At 44.2% G+C, this 23,889-nt stretch overlaps 1 protein-coding gene across 1 annotated transcript in view; it reads left to right on the forward strand.

Annotated features, from left to right (window-relative positions):
• LOC129843384 (neurofascin-like) overlaps positions 1 to 23,889 on the forward strand; it is a 146,269-nt gene that overhangs the window by 107,469 nt on the left and 14,911 nt on the right. The window contains 13 exon segments of the mRNA XM_055912093.1: positions 45 to 146; positions 355 to 552; positions 4,118 to 4,188; positions 4,331 to 4,553; positions 4,687 to 4,802; positions 5,029 to 5,239; positions 5,449 to 5,571; positions 9,534 to 9,707; positions 12,167 to 12,184; positions 14,789 to 15,007; positions 15,693 to 15,821; positions 18,874 to 19,020; positions 23,290 to 23,421. Coding sequence (XP_055768068.1) covers positions 45 to 146; positions 355 to 552; positions 4,118 to 4,188; positions 4,331 to 4,553; positions 4,687 to 4,802; positions 5,029 to 5,239; positions 5,449 to 5,571; positions 9,534 to 9,707; positions 12,167 to 12,184; positions 14,789 to 15,007; positions 15,693 to 15,821; positions 18,874 to 19,020; positions 23,290 to 23,421 — 1,863 coding nt within the window.

Genomic DNA, 23,889 nt, shown 5'->3' on the forward strand with positions numbered 1-23,889 from the left:
GTGTGTGTGTGTACCACCTAACCCTATGGCCCTCCTGTGTGTAGACCGTCCTGACTCTCCCATGGACTTGGAGCTGTCTGACCCTGAAGCACGCAACGTACGACTCACCTGGATACCTGGAGATGATCACAACAGCCCCGTCACACGTAAATACACACACACATACACACACACACACACACACACATCACACACAGTAACATCACACGTAAATATATACACAGACACACACACGCACGCACGCACGCACACCTCTCTCACTCACTCACTCACTCACACACAAGACTCCTTCCCAATGTAACCGCAATACATACATTCAACCGTTCCATGGCTTGTCACACCTCTTCCCTGCAGTGTTCGTGGTTCAGTTTGAGGAGGACCGTTGGGAGACGGGCAAGTGGCAGAACCACTCTAGTTATCCCGGAAACTTCAACTCTGTCATCCTGGAGCTCTCTCCTTTTGTCAACTACCAGTTCAGAGTCATCGCTGTCAATTCTGTGGGCCAGAGCCGCCCCAGCCTCCCCTCGCAACGATACCAGACCAGCGGAGCCCGTGAGTCAGACACTGGGAGGGAGAGAGGGGATGGATGGGGGTATGGATAAGGGAATTTAGGAGGATGTTCGACCAGATCTTTCTCCAGCCAATCCTCACCACAATACTAGTGGGTTATCAAGGAGGATAATAGAGGGAACGATTGAGGGTGAAGGGAGGGCAGGTGGGGGTGTCTTTTTCAGGAGTTCTGTGAAATATACACTACTGGTCAAAAGTTTTAGAACACCTACTCATTCATGGGTTTTTCTTTATTTTTATTATTTTCTACATTGTAGAATAATAGTGAAGACATCAAAACTATGAAATAACACATATGGAATCATGTAGTAACTGTTAGGTTCTAATGCTCAGAGTAAAACACTCAATCGACATTATGAAAGCTTAACCAAGTTTATTTCTTCCCAGAGGGTCAATACAGGTGCATTCAGACAAAACATGTTTCCACCACCACAAGTATATATGCTCCAATTTAGACACTCCTCCTTCTCTCCAATCCTTACATCTATTATGGTTCGACAGGAAGACGAAGTAATAGGGTAATAAAACCATACTTTCTCCCTTAAGGGGGGATCTGACCTGCCCTCAACCCCTCATTTGCCTAATCCACAGATGTCCACCCGTATCTCCTATAGCAATCCTGTGAAACCAGTCTCTATCACTCCTTAGATACTGTACTCCTGAGTATAATAATGTTCCAAGTTAACCCAGAATCTAACATTAACCCAGAATCTAACACCAAAAAAGTGTTAAATAAATCAAAATATATTTTATATTTAAAATTCTTTAAAAGCCACCCTTTGCCTTGATGACAGCTTCGCACACTCTTATATATTCTCAACCAGCTTCATGATGTAGTCACATGGAATGTGTTTCAATTAACATTTGTGCCTTTTTAAAAGTTAATTTGTGGATTTTCTTTCCTTAAAACTTCTTACGGCTGAGATCCCGTTAACGGGATCGACTTGACAACAGACAGTGAAAGTGCAGGGCGCCAAATTCAAACAACAGAAACCTCATAATTAAAATTCCTCAAACATACAAGTATTTCACACCATTTTAAAGATAAACTTGTTGTTAATCCCACCACAGTTTCCAATTTCAAAAAGGCTTTACGACGAAAGCACACCATCTGTTTATGTTAGTTCAGTACCTAGTCACAGATAAACACAGACATTTTTCCAGCCAAAGAGAGGAGTCACAAAAAGCAGAAATAGAGATAAAATTAATCACTAACCTTTGATGATCTTCATCAGATGACACTCATAGGACTTCATATTACACAATACATGTATGTTTTGTTCGATAAAGTTCATATTTATATCCAAAAATCTTAGTTTACATTGGCACGTTATGTTCAGTAATGTTTTGCCTCCAAAACATCCGGTGATTTTGCAGAGAGCCACATCAATTTACAGAAATACTCATAATAAACATTGATAAAAGTGTTATACATGGAACTTTAGATAAACTTCTCCTTAATGCAACCGCTGTGTCAGATTTAAAAAAAAAATTACAGCAAAAACACACCATGCAATAATCTGAGTACGGCGCTCAGACACAAAAACAAGCCATACAGGTACCCGTCATGTTGTGGAGTCAACAGAAGTCTGAAATAACATTAGAAATATTCACTTACCTTTGATGATCTTCATCAGAATGCACTCCCAGAAATCCCAATTCCACAATAAATGTTTGTTTTGTTCTATAAAGTCCATAATTTATGTCCAAATAGCTCCTTTTTGTTTGCGCGTTTAGTTCAAAAATCCAAATTCATGACGCTAATTCCATTAGAGTTCGATGTATAGAATCAATCTTTAGAATGTTTTTAACATAAATCTTCAATAATGTTTCAACCGGAGAATTCCTTTGTCTTTAGAAACGAAAAGGAACGCAGCTACCGCTCACGGGGGCGCGCCTGAGTGAGCTCGTGACACTCTGCTAGACCCCAGACTCATACAGCTCTCATTCCCCCCTCCTTCACAGTAGAAGCATCAAACAAGGTTCTAAAGACTGTTGACATCTAGTGGAAGCCTTAGGAAGTGCAATATGACCCCATAGACACTGTATATTGGATCGACAAACCTACAAACATCAGATTTCCCACTTCCTAGTTGGATTTTCTCTCAGGTTTTTGCCTGCCATATGAGTTCTTTTATACTCACAGACATCATTCAAACAGTTTTAGAAGCGTCAGAGTGATGTCTATCCAAATCTACTACTAATATGCATATCTTAGCCTCTGAGCGTGAGTAGCAGGCAGTTTACTCTGGGCACCTTATTCATCCAAGCTACTCAATACTGCCCCCAGCCATGAGAAGTTAATGCATTTTAGCCAATCTGTTGTGTTGTGACAGGGTAGGAGGTTATACAGAAGTATAGCCCTATTTTGTAAAAGACCAAGTCCATATTATGGCAAGAACAGCTCAAATGAGCAAAGAGAAATGACAGTCCATCATTACTTTAAGACATGAACATCAGTCAATACGGAACATTTCAAGAACTTGAAGCGCTATGATGAAACTGGCTCTCATGAGGACCGCCACAGGAATGGAAGACCCATAGTTACCTCTGCTGCAGAGGATAAATTCATTAGAGTTAACAGCCTCAGAAATTGCAGCCCAAATAAATGTGTCACCGAGTTCAAGTAACAGACACATCTCAACATCAACTGTTCAGAGGAGACTGTGTGAGTCAGGCTTTCATGGTCAAATTGCTGCAAAGAAACCACTACTAAAGGACACCAATAAGAAGAAGATACTTGCTTGGGGCAAGAAATACACGAGCAATTGACATTAGACCGGTGGAAACTTGTCCTTTGGTCTGATGAGTCCAAATTTGAGATTTTTGGTTCGAACCGCCATGTCTTTGAGAGACGCGTGTGGGTGAACGGATGATGTCCGCATGTGTGGTTCCCACCGTGAAGCATGGAGGAGGATGTGTTATGGTGTGGGACTGCTTTGCTGGTGACACTGTCTGTGATTTATTTAAAATTCAAGGCACACTTAAGCAGCATTGCTACCACTGCATTCTGCAGCGATACGCCATCCCATCTGGTTTGTGCTTAGTGGGACTATAATTTGTTTTTCAACAGGACAATGACCCAACACACCTCCAGACTGTGTAAGGGCTATTTGACTAAGAAGGAGAGTGATGGATTGCTGCATCAGATTACCTGGCCTCCACAATCCCCAACCTCAACCAAATTGAGATGGTTTGGGATGAGTTGGGCCGCAGAGTGAAGGAAAAGCAGCCAACAAGTGCTCAGCATATGTGGGAACTCCTTCAAGACTGTTGGAAAAGCATTCGAGGTGAAGCTGGTTGAGAGAATACCAAGAGTGTGCAAAGCTGGCATCAAGGCAAAGGGTGGCTATTTGAAGAATCTCAAATACAGAATAGAATAGAATTTGTTTAACACTTTTTTGGTTACTACAATATTCCATATGTGGTATTTCATAGTTAAAAATTAAGAAAAACCCTTGATTGATTAGGTGTTCTAAAACTTTTGACGGTAGTGTCTTTTAGCCAGAGAGATTACGTTTGTCCTCTGTGTCCCTGTGTGTTTCAGCTCCTGATGCTATCCCTAGTGGCCTGAAAGGCTGGGGCACCAAGAAGAACAACATGGAGATCAGCTGGGAGGTGAGAGAGAGAAAGAGGGTCATAGCAGGGACTGATGTCATGGTTTCGCCCTTTACCCTTCATGAGGAGCCATGATACCCTCAATGGCAAGGTTGTTTCAGCCAGTAAAAACTAGACTAATGTGTCTTTTTGTGCTTTCCAGCCCTTGTTGGACACAGAGCGAAACGGCCCTAACCTGCGCTACTCAGTGTGGTGGCGACGGAAGGATACGGGGGAGGAATGGAGTAATGTGACTACAGTGGGGGCGAAGCACATTGTCTACGACACAGAGACCTATGTACCCTATGAGATCAAACTGCAGGCTGTGAATGACTTTGGACTGGGACGCGAGTCCAACATCATCATAGGATACTCTGGAGAGGACAGTACGTACCCACACAAACCTACATACACGTGAAGCAACGTTTCTTTACTATCATCTTTTTGGAACTAGCACATGTTTGCTCTCTTCTTTCTCTCACGTCATGCTGATGATCTCCTACCTGTGTCTTCTTCCAGAGCCAACAGCCTCTCCTGCTGACCTGCGAGTGTCTAAGATTGACAGCACCAAGGTCAATGTCCACTGGACCCCGGTAGATCCCAGCACTGTATTGGGAGAATTCAAGGAGTACAGGGTGAGAACTGGAGCCCACTGCGCAGACGCACGCACACACACACACACACACACACACACACACACACACACACACGGCACACGTGGGCACAGACAGACAGACAGACAGACAGACAGACAGACAGACAGACAGACAGACAGACAGACAGACAGACAGACAAACACACAGACACACCATGTGTTTCTACCACCCTGTGATGACAATGTGTGTGGGCCGTCTCTCTCAGGTGTACTACTGGCGTGAGAGCAGCATGGTGAAGGGTCTGCGTGTGAATAAAGAGAAGAGGACTAAAGGGTTCTACAGTACCGTGGCCCAGCCTACTGGCATACTGACAGACCTACAGCCATACAGCACCTACCGCATATACATGGTGGTCGCCAACAATCGCTACGAGGGACCGCCTTGCAAACATGTGGAGTTCAGTACCAAGGAAGGAGGTGAGACAGGGAGAGAGAAGGACAACTCCAACTATCATACAGTTCATTGGACAAATTATTTTTACACTGTAACTCACTCTCTCTCCTACACCTACCAACTCTCTCCCTCTTTCTCTCTCCCACTCTCTCCCTCTGTCATTCTAACATCCTCCATCTCTCTTCATTTCTACCCTTCCCCCTCTATTTCCCTCTCTCTCCTGTGTGTGTAGTGCCAGAAACTCCTAAGTTCTTTAAGATCATCCAGAGGAGTACAGATGTTATCAACCTGGAGTGGGACAAACCCCTGGAGCCTAACGGCATTCTGATTGGATACAAACTCAACTACCAGACAGGTGAGCCCTTCTGATTGGATACACACTCAAAAGACAGAGAGGTGAGCTCTTCTGAATGGATACCCACTCAAAAGACAGAGAGGTGAGCTCTTCTGATTGGCTACCCAGTCAAGTACCAGAAAGGTGAACACTTCTGATTGGTTAGTTACACAGTCAAACGACAGACACGTTATCAGTTCAGCATTATACACTGCACAAGAACTTTGGGTAGAAGGTCGGAAAGGTCTTTCTAATTCCTCTAGATAATGGCGCCGGAGGAGATGTCTGCCGTTTGACAGTCTCCTAACCAATTGTGCTATTGTGTGTGTTTCTTTGCGTTATTTGTAACGTTTTTGTACATGATGTTTCTACCACCGTCTCGTATGACCGAAAAGTGCTTCTAGATATCAGGACAGTGATTACTCACATCGTCATGGAAGAATCGTTTTTTTTCTTTAACGAGCCGGACGCAAAGGATTTATTTAAAATGCCCGACAATGCCCAAAACCCTGTGCTTCGCATGAGGAGGAGACGCAGATATCGGGAATGTATGTCGGGGTGCCTTGTAAGGACCTGAAGGCGAGTGGGAAATCTGCCTCTACCATCAGCACTATTAGCCAACGTACAATCATTGGATAACAAAATAGAAGACCTACGATCACGAATATCCTACCAACGGGACATTCAAAACTGTAAATCTTGTGTTTCACTGTGTCGTGGCTGAACGTCAAATGGATAAAATACAGCTGGCGGGTTTTACACTGCACCGGCAAGATAGAACAGCCGCCTCCGGTAAGACAAGGGGTAACGGTCTGTGTATATTTGTAAACAACAGCTGGAGCACAAAATCTAATAGTAAGGGAGTCTCGAGGTTTTTCTCGCCTAAGGTAGAGTATCTCATGATAAGCTGTAGACCACACTATTTACCAAGATAGTTTTAATCTATATTCTTCGTAACTGTCTATTTACCTCAACAAACCGATGCTGGCACTAAGACCACACTCAATGAGCTGTATATGGCCATAAGCGAACAGCAAAACGCTCATCCAGAGGCGGCGCTCCTAGTGACCGGGGTCTTTTGCAGGGAAACTTAAATCCGTTTACCTAATTTCTAACAGCATGTTAAATGTGCAACCAGAGGGAAATAAAACTCTAGACCACCTTTAATCCACACACAGAGACGCATACAAAGCTCTCCCTCGCCATCCATTTGGCAAATCTGACCATAATTATATCTTCCTGATTCATGCTTACAAGCAAAAATTTAAGCAGGAAACCCCAGTGACTCGGTCAATAAAGAAGTGGTCAGATGACGCAGATGCTATGCTACAGAACTGTTTTGCTAGCACATACTGGAATATGTTCCGGGATTCTTCCAATGGCATTGAGGAGTACACCACATCAATCACTGGCTTCGTCAATAAGTATATTGATGACGTCGTCCCCACTGTGACTGTACGTACATACCCCAACCAGAAGCCATGGATTACAGGCAACATCCGCACTGAGCTAAAGGGTAGAGCTGCTGCTTTCAAGGAGCGGAACTCTAACCTGGAAGCTTATAAGAAATCCCTCTATGCCCTCCGACGGATCATCAAACAGGCAAAGCATCAATACAGGACTATGATTTAATCATACTACACCGACTCCGACGATCGTCGGATGTGGCAGGGTTTGCAAACTATTACAGACTGCAAAGGGAAGCACAGCCGCGAGCTGCCCAGTGACACGAGCCTACAAGATGAGCTAAATTGCTTCTATGCTCGCTTCGAGGAAAGCAACACTGAAGCATGCATGAGAGCATCAGCTGTTCTGGACGACTGTGTGATCACGCTCTCCGTAGCCGATGTAAGACCTTTAAACAGGTCAACATTCATAAGGCCGCAGGGCCAGACGGATTACCAGGACTTGTACTCCGATCATGCACTGGCCAACTGGCAAGTGTCTTCACTGACATTTTCAACCTCTCCCTGACTGAGTCTGTAATACCTACATGTTTCAAGCAGACAACCATAGTCCCTGTGCCCAAGAACACTAAGGTAACCTGCCTAAATGACTACCAACCTGTAGCACTCACATCTGTAGCCATGATGTGCTTTGAATGGCTGGTTATGGACCACATCAACACCATTATCCCAGAAACCCTAGACCCACTCCAATTTGCATACCGCCCAAACAGATCCACAGATGGTGCCATCTCTATTGCACTCCACACTGACCTTTCCCACCTGGACAAAAGGAACACCTATATGAGAATGCTATTCATTGACAACAGCTCAGCGTTCAACACCATAGTACCCTCAAAGCTCATCACTAAGCTAAGGAACCTGGGACTAAACACCTCCCTCTGCAACTGGATCCTGTACTTCCTGACAGTCTGCCCCAGGTGGTAAGGGTAGGTAGCAACACATACGCCACACTGATCCTCAACACGGTGGCCCCTCGGGTGCGTGCTCAGTCCACTCCTGTGCTCCCTGTTCATTCATGACTGCATGCCCAGGCACAACTCCAACACCATCATTAAGTTTGCTGACGACACAACAATGGTAGGCCTGACCACTGACAACGGTGAGACAGCCAATAGGGAGGAGGTCGTGTGGTGCCAGGATAACAACCTCTCCCTCAACGTGATCAAGACAAAGGAGATGATTGTGGACTACAGGAAAAGGAGGACTGAGCACACACCCATTCTCATCGACGGGGCTGTAGTGGAGCAGGTTGAGAGCTTCAACTTCCTTGGTGTCCACATCACCGACAAACTATCCGTGGTCCAAACACACCAAGACAGTCGTGAAGAGGGCACGACAAAGCCATAAGTCTCCTGAACAGCTAATCAAAATGGATACCCAGACTATTTGCATTGCCCCCCCGTTTATGCTGCTGCTACTCTGTTTATTATCTATGCATAGTCACTTTAACTCTACCCACATGTACATATTACCTAAATTACCTCGACTAACCCGTGCCCATGCACATTGACTCCGTATAGCTTCGCGTCTGTTATTTTACTGCTGCTCTTTAATTATTTTCATTTTTTATATTAGCTATTTTTGACTTAACGCTTATTTTTTCTTAATCTCCATTGTTGGTTAAGGGCTTGTAAGTAGGCATTTCACTGTAAGGTCTGTCTATACCTGTTGTATTCGGCACATGTGACAAATACGATTTGATGTGAAATAAGTGATAATGGTCCTGTCGGCCATCATTGTAAATAAGAAGTTGTTCTTAACTTACTTGCCTAGTTAAATAAAAGTTAAATAATTTAGTATTTTTGTTATAATAATGCCTGAGAAGCCGGTGTTTGGGGGATCTACTGGCACCGTATCCCACAAACACCGGCTTCCAAACACCGGCTTCCAAACACTAGCTGCACTTTAGTGAGACCTTTTTTCAGTTTCTTTGTATGTATCCAGCTGATTCATGATTTCGACTGGCTAAGAAACGCTGACTGCCTCTCTCTCTCTCTCGTCCCGGCTCCCGACCCCTACACGTTCATTACTATGGGACAGTTGGAGATGGAATTTGAAGATTGAAACAATGTTGCAAATGTCGGAGAGACAGTCACTGTTTACACAAATCTCCGCTGTTGAAAACTAAGTGTTAGTCTAAAAGAAATGGGAGATAATGTCTCTGTGATTTTTATAGTCGAGATCAAGTTTATAAATTGTATGGCTGGGCTGATGAGACAGTGGATTGCTCAGTCAGATGGAACAGAGTAAATAAGCTTTTTATCGTCATAGATTTAGCCGGTGGTAACTTGTGGATAGACACCGCCTAGAATGCGCTTTTAACCAATCAGCATTCAGGATTAGACCCAACTGTTGTATAATCATATACAATTCCAAGAGCATATTAGAGATAACCTTATGACAAGAGATAATGGTATGTAGAGATGAACGTCGCGATGATAGACAGTTCATTGTTTTTACAGTAGCAGCATGACTGTTACCTGACCAGCTGACTGACTGTGTGTGTTCTTGTAGTGAACGGGTCGCGTGTCGGCCTTATGCAGATGAAGAGTTTCCTACCTAACGTGACAGCGTACACGCTCCGCCTACCCGAACGAGCCGTCCGCTATAAGTTCTACCTGGCGGCCCTCACACAGGTGGGAGCAGGGGAGGTCTACGCTGAGGAGTCTCCACACTTCACCAATGAGGGTAAGTCCACACTGCCTACACAGCACAAACACACACACACACACACCTCCATCCTTACTCATACACACATGCTCATGCGCACACACACACACACACACACACTTACACACACATACACACATAAATCCTTACTCACACAAACAAACTTCTCTTACTCAATACCATTCTTATACACCCTCGCACACGCACACACGCACACACGCACACACACACACACACACACACACACACACACACACACACACACACACACACACACACACACACACACACACACACACACACACACACACACACACACACACACACAGTCAACTCTGACTTTTTCGCTGTTACACACAAACACGGTTTTGTTTACTTCAGGTAAGTGGTGTAAGGCAGTTTTTTGATATGCAGTATGTCACCAGCTTGCATGGTCAAGTCTTTCCTGGGGCACGTGTTCGTTTTAATTCTTCAGTAATGTGGTACGCTGGCTAATGTAGGATTAACAGGTTATTGTTGAGAAGACATAAAACAGATAACCAGAACAGATCTACACAGATTTTTATTAATTCACTGTTTAGGATGACACATTTCACAAAGACTGAATGAAAAAGTTAAACCATCTACACTATGTAGACACAGAAATGTGTGCTAAAAAAAAGAAAATAAGTTGGTATTTTAAGTCTTAGTTATGTGTGGAAACTGGGTTAGATGTTTGTTACTGTGTCTGTGCAGCTAGTTGACACGGTAGAGTGTGTCAAGTGAGGCCAACAGAAATGGCTGGTAAAGCTCAGTGACTCCAGCCTACTGCAGCTCGGCAGCAAACACATAAGTCTTTGTGACACTGGCACCCATTCAACATATGTAACACATTCACACTCGCACACAGTGTGTGCAGTAGTGGTCAATGGGTTACGATGAGCACGGGTGCACACACACACACACACACATACACACACACACACACACTGGTGTTAGTAGCGATAAATGCAGAATCACCCAGTGTTCTCCTTCTTGGCATGTGTCCTGTCTGTCATTGTGCTCTTTTGTCAGAATGTTCTCTTTCTCTCCTCGTTTCTCTCCCTTTGTCTCTCTTCCTCTCCTGTGGTTGATCTTCTGTAGTGTCATTTAACGCTGTCTTTCTGTCTCCGCCTCTCAGATTCTCACTCTTGTTTTCCCTCCTCCACTTGCTGTCTCTCACCTGCCTCACCCTCTTCTGTCTGTCTGTCTCCCCCTCCCTCTCACCTCACCCCCCCTCTCGCCTATCTCCACCTCCCTCTCGCCTGTCTCCACCTCCCTCTCGCCTGTCTCCAACTCCCCATCGCTTGTCTCCCCCTCCCCATCGCTTGTCTCCCCCTCCCTCTCGCCTGTATTCACCTCCATCTCGCCTGTCTCCCCCTCCCTCTCGCTTGTCTCCACCTCCCTCTCGCCTGTCTTCACCTCCATCTCGCCTGTCTTCACCTCCATCTCGCCTGTCTCCCCCTCCCTCTCGCTTGTCTCCCCCTCCCTCTCGCTTGTCTCCCCCTCCCTCTCGCCTGTCTTCACCTCCATCTCGCCTGTCTCCCCCTCCCTCTCGCTTGTCTCCACCTCCCTCTCGCCTGTCTTCACCTCCATCTCGCCTGTCTTCACCTCCATCTCGCCTGTCTTCACCTCCATCTCGCCTGTCTCCACCTCCCTCTCGCTTGTCTCCACCTCCCTCTCGCTTGTCTCCACCTCCCTCTCGCTTGTCTCCACCTCCCTCTCGCTTGTCTCCACCTCCCTCTCACTTGTCTCCACCTCCCTCTCACATCACCCCTCCCTCTCGCCTGTCTCCACCTCTCTCTTGCCTGTTTCCACCTCCCTCTCACTTGTCTCCACTTCCCTCTCACTTGTCTTCACCTCCCTCTTGCCTGTCTCCACCTCCCTCTTGCCTGTCTTCACCTCCCTCTTGCTTGTCTCCACCTCCCTCTCGCTTGTCTCCACCTCCCTCTTGCCTGTCTTCACCTCCCTCTTGCTTGTCTCCACCTCCCTCTCGCCTGTCTCCTTCTCGCCTGTCTCCACCTCCCTCTTGCCTGTCTCCACCTCCCTCTCGCCTGTTTCCTTCTCGCCTGTCTCCACCTCCCTCTTGCCTGTCTTCACCTCCCTCTTGCTTGTCTCCATCTCCCTCTCGCTTGTCTCCACCTCCCTCTCGCTTGTCTCCACCTCCCTCTCGCCTGTTTCCTTCTCGCCTGTCTCCACCTCCCTCTTGCCTGTCTTCACCTCCCTCTTGCTTGTCTCCACCTCCCTCTCGCCTGTCTCCTTCTCGCCTGCCTCCACCTCCCTCTCGCCCATCATCACCTCCCTCCCGCCTGTCTCCATCTGTCTCCCCCTCCCTTTCACCGGTCTCCCCTCCCTTTCACCTGTCTCCTCCTCCCTCTTACCTGTCTCCCCCTCCCTTTCCCCTCTCCCCCTCCCTCTCAACCTCCTCTCTGTGTGTCTCTCTCCATGGGTGTTAACAGAAGACTTTTTCAGCTCAGGTACTGACCACTCGGGTGTAGGTAATGGGAAATGCATAGCCCGTCTGTCTGTCTGCTTGTCTGTCTGTATATTTTCTATAATTCTTCTCCGACTCTGTCTCAGTCCATTTTCCAGCAGTGGTGTCCAGTTCAAATGAATGACCATGTCATCTTTACGTTTCCTTACCACTTTGCCTCATCATCATATCATGGGTTTCTACCACCCCCTACTGATGACAATGGTACAGACCCAGACACCTTCTATCCTAGAGAGAAACTACCCATAGAGGTTAAATAGGGGTTGACAAATCTTACATTTACATTTACATTTAAGTCATTTAGCAGACGCTCTTATCCAGAGCGACTTACAAATTGGTGCATTCTTACGCCGTAGCTAACAAACAAAACAAATGAGGGGTAACTTTGAGGTCTGTCAAGGGTAAAACGGTGAGGAAAACTCATTTTGAATGCGTATGAGTTCTCGTCAAATCAAGTATACATGAATTACTATTAGATATTTAAGTCAGTAGATTCTAGATTGAATTAATAGAACAATTAGCAAGTGAGCAGCCATATTCAGGACTGGCATTGTCATCTGAACATTTTACAGAGAGCTTAAATAGAGAGATTTGGACTGTAACCAGAAAGTTATTTGTAATGGACTGAACTACACTCTACCAAACACTGGCTTCCTCTTTGCCAGCTGTATAACTGTATGTCTGTCTATCTTATCTGTCATGTCTGTCTCTCTGTCTATATCTGTATCTTTCAGTGTACTGTATCTGTGCTTCACTCTGTGCTTTCAGGGATTGAACAAACCCACAGAACTCTCAGGTTCATATTTGACATTAAAACCTACAGTATTATACACGTATAACTCTCTTATGCACACCTTAAAGGAATGAGTGTAGAAACAACTAACATTATAGTCTCTGCTTCAACCTTTAGTTCTATTTGAGCCACTTTTATAACTCTTATAGCACTTGTATAACAGTTGCAAATCCCGTTATATCCAAGAAGTGTGTAATTCGGCTGTACTGTAGTCCAGGTCAGGATCACCTGTAGCGTAGTCGATATCAACTTGTAGTCGGTATCAACTTCCTGCCATTTCTGAGGTCTGAACTTTGACCTGTCACCCAGCTCCAATCCCTGATAGCGCACCTTGCAACTTGAATCATGACAATTACCTGTCCGTCACAAGCCTTGGATCTTGTGTACTGACTGAGTCGGCAAAGGGGTTGACCCTCATTACGTGGAATGCACTGGAGGGTTTGGGGGGGGGGGCAGGATGGGGGAGGCTTGCTTACCTTTGTCGTTTGTATGTTGAGATGGGAGCACGTCTCCGGGGTGGGGATGGGTGGTGATTTCAAGCTTACACTGCTCTCGCTTGAATGATTCTCCATCATCAAACGTCCTCTGCTGCTCATTTACTTGCTTGCTCGCTCACTGCTGCTTGCGCTTCAGCTTTCAGAGTGTCACGCATCCATCTCATCCATGTGTGTTTATGTCTTGGCTGGTGAGCATTGCCCCTCTTCTCTCTGATCCCTGTATAAGGTGAAGTCAGAGGTAAGAGATCACTGAGCTTGGGGTTCAACCCCTCTGAAGGGCAATGCTTCTGGTTTATGCCTTTTGGCTGAAACAGCCTGGGATTGGCACAGCTTTTTGATTGACATGGCTTGCGGCCAATGTGATCTCTGGCTGGCTTTTTAGTGTTACCTGGGTAACAGGGGTTCTTGAGCACCTGCTTGCACTGATGTGTTCAAGTTCGCCGCCGCCTTTGCCTCTTCCTCTTCTTCTTCTCTCAAGATTGGCTCTCTCTGGCATGCTGTGTGTCATGGCTGACTTGGGGGAGTATGCATGAGGGGGGGAGGATGGAGGGGTGCAGTTCAACAAGGATATGAGTTCAACTGCTCTCTAGTGGGATCCTCCAAATGGAGATGTTCATCAACTGCAAGGTAAAAGGAAGAGTAATAAGGTCCTACGAAGAAGGTCCTACATACTGTAGGTCCTACAAATGATGGCCTGCATAGGCCCCTGTATGTTCACCGTAGATAATGTGATGATTCTGCTCAAAATGACGTAAGAAGAAAGCAAGTCTCCTTTGTAATAGCAGTGTATCTAAGTATGAATTTCCCATAACTTCCTGTTTATTCAATTTGGGGAAAAAACACAACCAATAGACCTGCCCTGTGTTGGTTTGGGAAAGGATGGGGATGGATTGATAGTCATAGCAGCATTTGGCCACTTGGGGGCACTGATATTCTACTTTATGGCCCTCAATGTGGGATGTGTGGATGAATTAAATGATTTAAGAATACCCAATCCTATTTTAATCCTGGATATCTGTTGCATTTACCCACACATGTAACATATTGTATTATCTTAACTTCTAATGCCTAAAATAAAAAAAATCTATAAATATTAGATTTCTGTTGACCTCTTTTGGCTAATTAAAGAGTTGCCTTTTCCATATTTCCGCAACAGTGCTGGTTCTGGGAAATTCCATAGCACCTTTCTGCTCATTGGTTCATTGACTTTCTCTCTGTGTCTCTATTGGTAAATGTGTTTACCTGTGATTTTCCTGCTTTTGTCTTTAACCATGTGCTCTCTTCCCTTGCCCTGTAGTCGAGCCTACAGAAGTGTCCGTGTCTACAACTTTCCCTCCACCTCCTCCCACTACTACCGCTGCTACTACAACCATTATTACCTCAACTACTACTCCCCCTACCACTACTACTACTACTACTACTACTACTACTACTTCTACTACCACTACTGCTGCGACTACTGCTACTACTCCTGTGCTGGTTACCAGCACCAAGCAAGCACGTACGAATGTGTTGGGTACATACAATAGGCCTACTGTTTCCTTTAGTTGACCTTTAGTTCAGTTGTTTTCTTCTATGGCATAGATTAAATAGATTTACAATGGATGCACTTTTAAAGGTGTATTGTGTTATTTTTATATCTTGCCCAAGATTCAAGGGATTCATTTATAAGCTTTTGAAGCATTTTTATTGGCTACTCCCTCCTGACCAGAAAGGAAGCATTTGGAGGAACTGGCTGCATTCCAGTATACCACTTCATTACCTTGTCATGTCTCCTTGGAGACAGGATACATGAAATGAAGTCACTTTAATGTATTGGAACGTAACCATTAACTCAACACTGTTCGGTCGGGCTGTGAGAATCCAACATGTAATATTAACAGTTAGAGGGTGTTTGTGGGCCGTTATAACTCTGCCCAGTGCAGTGGATACCTTAACTACTGGGCACCTCCATTACAATTCAAGACACCTCCATCAGTGTTAATACATTAACTGTGGAGTGGACACCACCAAAAGTGTTGACGTCAATGTTGACACATTAAAAGTGTTCAAACATAACATTGGTCCAGCCCACTGTTTATAGGGCAACCCTAACTCTAACCCTAAAACCATTGTGTGATTACAACCCTGCGTGTGTGGTGTTGTAACACACCCCTCTCTGCTCCACCTTGCCACGCCCCTGACCCCGCCCTGCCCTCTAGTAGGCATGGCTCCTGGGAGGGTGATCTGGAACCTGACGGTGGAGCCTAACAGTAACTACGCTAACGTCAGCTGGAACCACAACTTCCCGGCCGGCAGCAGCGAGTTCCAGCTAGAGTTCACACTGGACAGTAAGATCCACACCCAGAGTTTGTGTCAAGGCTGAGGCTAGACTGTAAGAAAAGAACCAGAGTTTGTGTCAGAGCTGAGGCTGGACAATAAGAAAAGACCCAGAGTTTAAGATCCTCAGCCTAGGTCTTATTGGGGACAGTAATATTCAGAAATGGGTCAAATACATATGTGCACTTGATAAATCTTGGCGTTTGCAATTTAGGGACTATTTCATTGCTTCCATTGCAAAGGGGGAACTGAATCAAGCCCAGCTCAAGTATTTGAAAGGATTTGACATATGTATTTGACCCAAGTGTGATCATATCAAACAGCTACAGTTCAAAATCCATCCTGGGCAGAAATGTCAACAGTAAAGTTCATCTTCAGACAGTGTATCTCTGCAGAGAACCCACTGGGCTTTCTGAAGGGAACGGTGAGGCATTCTCGGGGCAGGAAAATACACCAAACGGTGTTAAAATATCCAGTCCAATTCATGACAGCCCTTCACTCTTTTGGAGAAGCAAGGCTTTTATTCAGAGGCGAGTAAGGCAACATTCTCATCTCTATTCATGTCCACAGAAAGGCAATTTCTGAGAAGAAACTCTCAGCTCTCATTTAATTTTGCCTCGGCAGAGCGGAGTTCAGTTACCTATAGAAGTCAGATTAGAATCTGTCTAGCATCCCATAGCTGTAGATGTGGGTGAAATGTATAATATATTCTGTGGCATTTCCATTTGAATAATTAATGTGTTATTGTATAGCACCTCCGGTTTCTATTGCACTTTGATTGCAGGTTTTTGAGGTTTTGTTTTTTCAAAAATCCCTACTAAAGGCTATGTTAAATTTGTATTTTATTGTGCCCATGTAGGTTCTCTGTTGCCAGTTGAAACAGAAGTTAATTTCAGAAAGAAAGAGAGAGAGGGAGAGAGGGAGAGAGAGAGAATGTGTTATTTTACTGGGTGGAAATATACTGTTTAATGAACAACATTCCTTAAAAAAAGACTCAAAATAACATTCCCCAAAACTTGATATGCTACCTACAATACTGATGACTTATAGCACAGTGATAGCAGTATGTGTATATGTGTTAAAGGATTCTGATTGCAGAGGAGGAAATGTTAGGTGATATTCAAACAAGCCGAGCGTGTGCACACTTTTCTATTTTCCCAAACTGTATCAATGACATACTGTACTTGTAACACACAATATACCCCACTCTCTCCCTATCTCTACTGCTCTCTTTCCATCTCTCTCTTTGGAAATGTGGCTTTGTATAGTTCATGTCCATAGTGTATCATGATGTCTTAACTCCCCAAACTGTGCGGTGTGCAACCTTCATAGCTACTACCCAGTATCGAGCTCCTGCATCATCTGGCTGTCTGTCTGGCTGTATGTTTGGTTGTCAGGCTTGGCTTTTCCATTGGCTGTTTAACATTAGAGTCAGTGGGGGGGGGGGGGGGGGGGGGGGGGCATGATGTCTTTATGACCACACACACGCGCAATTTCCCCGGCAGGGCTATCACTGTGATGATGACTAGCTGTAGTCAGTGGTGTGTATTCTATGCCAGATCTAGATTACAGGCTTGGTCTGCATGCTGCAGTACTGCTAATGTTATCGGGTGGGAAGGCAAGGAGATGCTTTCACAACGCAAGCCAAGGGCATTGGGAAGGTTAAAAAGATTGGGAAGGGAGGGCTACAAGCTGTTTGCTTTTGTCTTTCTATGTTTTGGACTCAAGGCTGTACAGATGTAGGATCTTAATTTGATCACTCTTGTTGCTGAGAATTTTCCTGCACAACAGGAAATGCTAACGTCTTCTAAAGTTTGTAATTTTCACTTTAAAATTACTTGAGTTGCCCTAACGATAAATGTATCTACCCCTACAAGAAATGTCCATGAATTATAATTCACATTTCCTGTAGTGTAGGATTATTTTCATGCTGTAGCAAACTGGCTCAAATTAAGATCCTACATCTGTACACTGAGTCAAATAGCAAATATATTTTTCAGACATTCAACTTGTAGATTTAGCTTCATGTTTTAACTGATGTAAGGAATGCAGTCTGTTTTTATATTAGTCAGACATTCTTCCAAGTTATTGATTTTCATAGGGCTTCAGGTCTTTTTGTGGCCTAGATTGAATTGAGTTTTCTACAGTTTTGTTTAGTTGCTTCAGAGGCTGCATTGGATGTACCAAGCTTTGGAATGGTTTTGGCTGATTGCTGTATGATGATCTCGTCTCACTCTTTCAGGGGGTCAAAGGTCATGTCATAGCATGGTGCATGAAGTCACCAGTTTGCGTGCTCCTCCAGCAATCACTGACCCATGCCCCCACAGCTTGGTGTTGTCATGACCTTTGGAAAGATGCTGCGTTCCTTTCCACCATTGGTGTTTCTTCCATTGAGATGAGTGGAGGGCTATGGGTAATTGTGACACCGTGCTTTTCTACCCTCCTGCTCTATTTCACAATACGGAGTGTTCCATAATGGTGAATTTAAATTCCACTAGTCAGGGTAATACAATTTACTGCTGGCAATTCAGCTAGGAGTTTAGTAAAACTTTGATGTCCACGTTATTATAGTAGCCTGAAGGAACACCTGCTTCCTAGGTTTACACTCTTTTCTCTCTCGCCAACGGAAAAGGTCCCCTTTTTAGATGAGCTTCTCAGGAGAATTATCCCCCAGGTGAGAAATGTGGTTTCACTCTCACTGAGAAGAACATTTACCAAAAAGAATCCTGAAAAAGCCATGGAACCCCGAGCTGCGGCTCTTCTATTCACTTTCAATCTCTACAAATTCCATTAGATATAAATGTATCCGTATTCGAGACATCGGTTTACAGATGTAGCTAATAATCTCAACGAGGTTGTCAATAAGTGGAGGTAAGAGGGTCTGTGTGTGTTGCATTGGGTCAGTTTCAATTCACTCCACTGGCCCACCATCTCATAGGGGGAAAAATCAGTCCTGCCCATGTAGTATCACTGCGTCGTACCCTTCCACTTTGCGTCGTTACCACGGTAGCCCGGCCACGCCCCCACAACAGAGTGTGATTGGCCCTCTCTTGTGTCTCCAAGGCAACGGCAGTATGTCAAGCGTACCGGTGAACCAGCCGCCCATTAAGCTGGCGGGACTGATCGAAGGGGCCAAGTACCACCTGAGGGTGTACTCCAACGAATACCACAGCATCTCCAGCAATGTTGTCACCTTTGAGACCAGCGCAGGTGAGACTCCACCTGCCCAGTTGAGGAGGGATGGTACATGGCCCGGATCAGGTCAGGTCAGATAGCCTGGGGGCCAGTCTGTGTCTGCATCAGCCCAGTCTAGGAGACTATAGCAGGCTAATGCAGAGACATGACAACACCCATGCTACAGGGACCACATGGATGGCCCAGTTTCCTAACAATGAGGTATGTTGGGTCAGAACAATGTAGTGCTCCAGCCAAGTGAAAGAAGGCTAGGAGTTGAAATAGCTCCATGAGCTGGTATTGAAGTGTTGCCATGAATTCCCCGTCCATCAATCAAATACTCAAACGCATTGTAAAGTGACTGCTTTGTCTCCGTTCAGTTGTCTGTTGTGAACTTCTGGAAATATCTGCCGTGAATCAGCGATTTAACTGTTTGTGATGGTCTTGACTTGCCGTAGGAGAGTATTCGATGTGGTAAGAATAATCCAATGCAATGTAATGAATGAAAGCTAATACATACAATGGGTCTATAACTTGGTCATATACTTTACTTTTCTCATATCTTCGTTTTGTTCTGAGCAAATTCACTTAGCTAATTTCACACTTGGTTGGTTAGTAATTATAAACTATTCATGTCATTGTCGGGGTATATTTAAGTCTGCATTTTGTTACAGATGTGTTTTTCAATCAGTAGCGTACTGTGTTTGGCTTATTTCAATGTTCTAGAATTATATTTTAGACCGATTTCAGATCATAATACTCTACAGTGTCTTTGGTTGCTTTCAATATTTGAGCTTCTTTCTGTTAAAATACCTAGGTTTTGTGTTCATATCAACAAATTGACCCAACACATAATTGTAGTGTATATTCTGATTAAATTTGAAATGCAAAATAGACTTTATATTTTCAACTGTTATTTTCAAGGTTTGGGGAAATGAAGATAAATACTTTATTGGTACATATATATATATATACAGTACCAGTCAAAAGTTTGGACACACCTACTCATTCATTTCTACATTGTAGAATAATAGTGAAGACATCAAAGCTATGAAATCACACATATGGAATTATGTAGTAACCAAAGAAGTTTCAAACAAATCAAAATGTATTTTATTTTTGAGATTCTTCAAAGTAGCCAACCTTTGCCTTGATTACAGCTTTGCACACTCTTGGCATTCTCTCAACCAGCTTCACCTGGAATGCTTTTCCAACAGTCTTGAAGGAGTTCCCAAATATGCTGAGCACTTGTTCGCTGCTTTTCCTTCACTCTGCGGTCCAACTCATCCCAAACCATCTCAATCTCATTCTTGATCAAATAGCCCTTACACAGCCTAGAGGTGTGTTGCGTCATTTTCCTGTTGAAAAACAAATGATTGTCCCACGAAGCGCAAACCAAATGGGATAGCGTATCGCTGCAGAATGCTGTGGTAGCCATGCTGGTTAATTGTGCCTTGAATTCTAAATACATCACAGACAGTGTCACCAGAAAAGCACCCCCACCCCCACACCCAGCACTCCTCCATGCTTCACGGTGAAAACCACACTTGCAGAGACCATCCGTTCACCTACTTTGCGTCTCACAAAGAAACGGTGGTTGAAACCAAAAATCTCAAATTTGGACTCATCAAAGCAAAGGACAGATTTCCACTGGTCTAATGTCCATTGCTCATGTTTCTTGGCCCAAGCAAATCTCTTCTTATTATTGGTGTCCTTTAGTAGTGGTTTCTTTGTAGCAATTCGATCATGAAAGCCTGATTCTCCTCTGAACAGTTGATGTTGAGATGTGTCTGTTACTTGAACTCTGTGAAACATTTATATGAGCTGCAATCTGAGGTGCAGTTAACTCTAATGAACTTATCCTCTGCAGCAGAGGTAACTCTTGGTCTTCATTTTCTGTGGTGGTCCTTATGAGAGCCAGTTTCGTCATAGCGCTTGATGGTTTTCGCTACTGCACTTGAAACTTTCAAAGTTCTTGAAATGTTCCACATTGACCTTCATGTCTTAAAGTACTGATGGACTGTCGTTTCTCTTTGCTTATTTGAGCTGTTCTTGACATAATATTTATTTTTATTTATTTTATTTTTTATTTAACCTTTATTTAACTAGGCAAGTCAGATAAGAACAAATTCTTATTTACAGTGTCTGCCTACCAAAAGGCAAAAGGCCTCCTGTGGGGACGGGGGCTGGGATTAAAGATATAAGCAATTAAATAAAAATATAGGACAAAACACACATCATGACAAGAGAGACAACACAGCATAACATAAAGTGAGACCTAAGACAACAACATATTAAGGCAACAATACATGACAATACAGCATGGAGCAACACAACAGGACAACAACATGGTAGCAACACAACATGGAAGCAGCACAACATGGTAGCAGCACAAAACATGGCACAAACATTATTGGGCACAGACAACAGCACAAAAGGCAAGAAGGTGGAGATAACAATACATCACGCAAAGCAGCCAAAAATGTCTGTAAGAGTGTCCATGATTGAGTCTTTGAATGAAGAGATGGAGATAAAACTGTCCAGTTTTAGTGTTTGTTGCAGCCCGTTCCAGTCGCTAGATGCAGCACACTGAAAAAACAAGCGACCCAGGGATGTGTGTGCTTTGGAGACCTTTAACAGAATGTGACTGGCAGAACGAGTGTTGAATGTGGAGGATCGGGCTGCAGTAGATATCTCAGATAGGGTGGAGTGAGGCCTAAGAGGGATTTATAAATAAGCATCAACCAGTAGGTCTTGCAACAAGTATAGAGAGATGACCAGTTTACAGAGGATTATAGAGTGCAGTGATGTGTCCTATAAGGAGCATTGGTGGCAAATCTGATGGGCAAATGGTAAAGAACATCTAGCCGCTCGAGAGCACCCTTACCTGCCAATCTATAAATTATGTCTCCGTAATTTAGCATGAGAAGGATGGTCACTTGAATCAGAGTTTGTTTGGCAGCTGGGGTGAAAGAGGAGAGATTACGATAGAGGAAACCAAGTCTAGATATAACTTTAGCCAGCAGCTTTGATATGTGCTAAGAGAAGGACAGTGTACTGTCCAGCCATACTCCCAAGTACTTGTATGAGGTAGCTATCTCAAGCTCTAAAACCTCATAAGTAGTAATCACACCCGTGGGGAGAGGGGCATTCTTCTTACCAAACCACATGACCTTTGGTTTGGAGGTGTTCAGAACAAGGTTAAGAGCAGAGAAAGCTTGTTGGACAATAAGATTTGTTGTAGAGTGTTTAACACAAAATCCCGGGAGGGGCCAGCTGAGTATAAGACTGTATCATCTGCATATAAATGGATGAAAGAGGTTCCTACTGCCTGACCTAAGTTGTTGATGTAAATTGAGAAGAGAGTGGGTCCTAGGATTGAGCCTTGGGACACTCCCTTGTTGACAGGCAGTGGCTGAGACATTTACATTACATTTAAGTCATTTAGCAGACGCTCTTATCCAGAGCGACTTACAAATTGGAAAGTTCATACATGTTCATCCTGGTCCCCCCGTGGGGAATGAACCCACAACCCTGGCGTTGCAAGCGCCATGCTCTACCAACTGAGCCACACGGGACCAGATGAGACAGCAGATGTTCTGACTTTATACACTGCGATCTTTGAGAGAGAGGTAGCAAACCAGGTCAACGACCCCTCAGAGTCTTTGGACTTGGTCTTTTACCAATAGGACTAACTTCTGTATACCAGCCCTACCTTGTCACAACACAACTGATTGGCTCAAATTCATGAATTTACTTTTAACAAGGCTCACCTGTTAATTGAAATGCATTCCAGGTGACTAACTCATAAAGCTGGTTGAGAGAATTCCAAGAGTGTGCAAAGCTATCATCAAGGAAACGGGTGGCTACTTTGAAGAATCTCAAATATAAAATATATTTTGATTTGTTTAAAACTTTTTTGGTTACTACGTGATTCCATATGTGTTGTTTCATATATGTTATTTCATAGTTTGGATGTCTTCACTATTATTCTACAATATAGAAAATAGTACAAATAAAGAAAAACAATTGAATGAGTAGTGGGATTCCATTCAGAGTAATAGCTCTGCATTGAGGGAATAATGGAATATTGTGATGATGGTTTTGGGTTGTCATACTTTGTGTGGTTGCTGTATCTTGATTTGAAAAGTCTTGGATGAGGACAGATGGTCGGACGTATTGCCAGTGACTCATCTGGGGCACAACAGACTCTTATTATTTTTCTCCCTCTCTCTGTGTGTCTCATCTCTCCCTCCTGCGTGTGTGCGTGTGTGTGTGCTTGTCAATGTGTTTGCCTGCTGACAGCCTACAGTAAAGATCAGGTGGACATTGCTACCCAGGGCTGGTTTATCGGGCTGATGTGTGCAATTGCTCTCATCATCCTCATCCTCCTCATCGTCTGCTTCATCAAGAGGAGTCGCGGAGGCAAATACCCAGGTAAGGGTTAACAGAAGGGAGTTAAATACCCAGGTAAGAGTTAACAGAGGGAGTTAAATACCCAGGTAAGAGTTAACAGAAGGGAGTTAAATACCCAGGTAAGAGTTAACAGAAGGGAGTTAAATACCCAGGTAAGAGTTAACAGAAGGGAGTTAAATACCCAGGTAAGAGTTAACAGAAGGGAGTTAAATACCCAGGTAAGGGTTAACAGAAGGGAGTTAAATACCCAGGTAAGAGTTAACAGAGGGAGTTAAATACCCAGGTAAGAGTTAACAGAGGGAGTTAAATACCCAGGTAAGAGTTAACAGAAGGGAGTTAAATACCCAGGTAAGGGTTAACAGAAGGGAGTTAAATACCCAGGTAAGGGTTAACAGAAGGCAGTGAAATACCCAGGTAAGGGTTAACAGAAGGCAGTGAAATACCCAGGTAAGGGTTAACAGAAGGAAGTTAAATACCCAGGTAAGAGTT

Source organism: Salvelinus fontinalis, chromosome 3 (assembly GCF_029448725.1).
Source record: "Salvelinus fontinalis isolate EN_2023a chromosome 3, ASM2944872v1, whole genome shotgun sequence".
Classification (NCBI taxonomy): Eukaryota; Metazoa; Chordata; class Actinopteri; order Salmoniformes; family Salmonidae; genus Salvelinus; species Salvelinus fontinalis.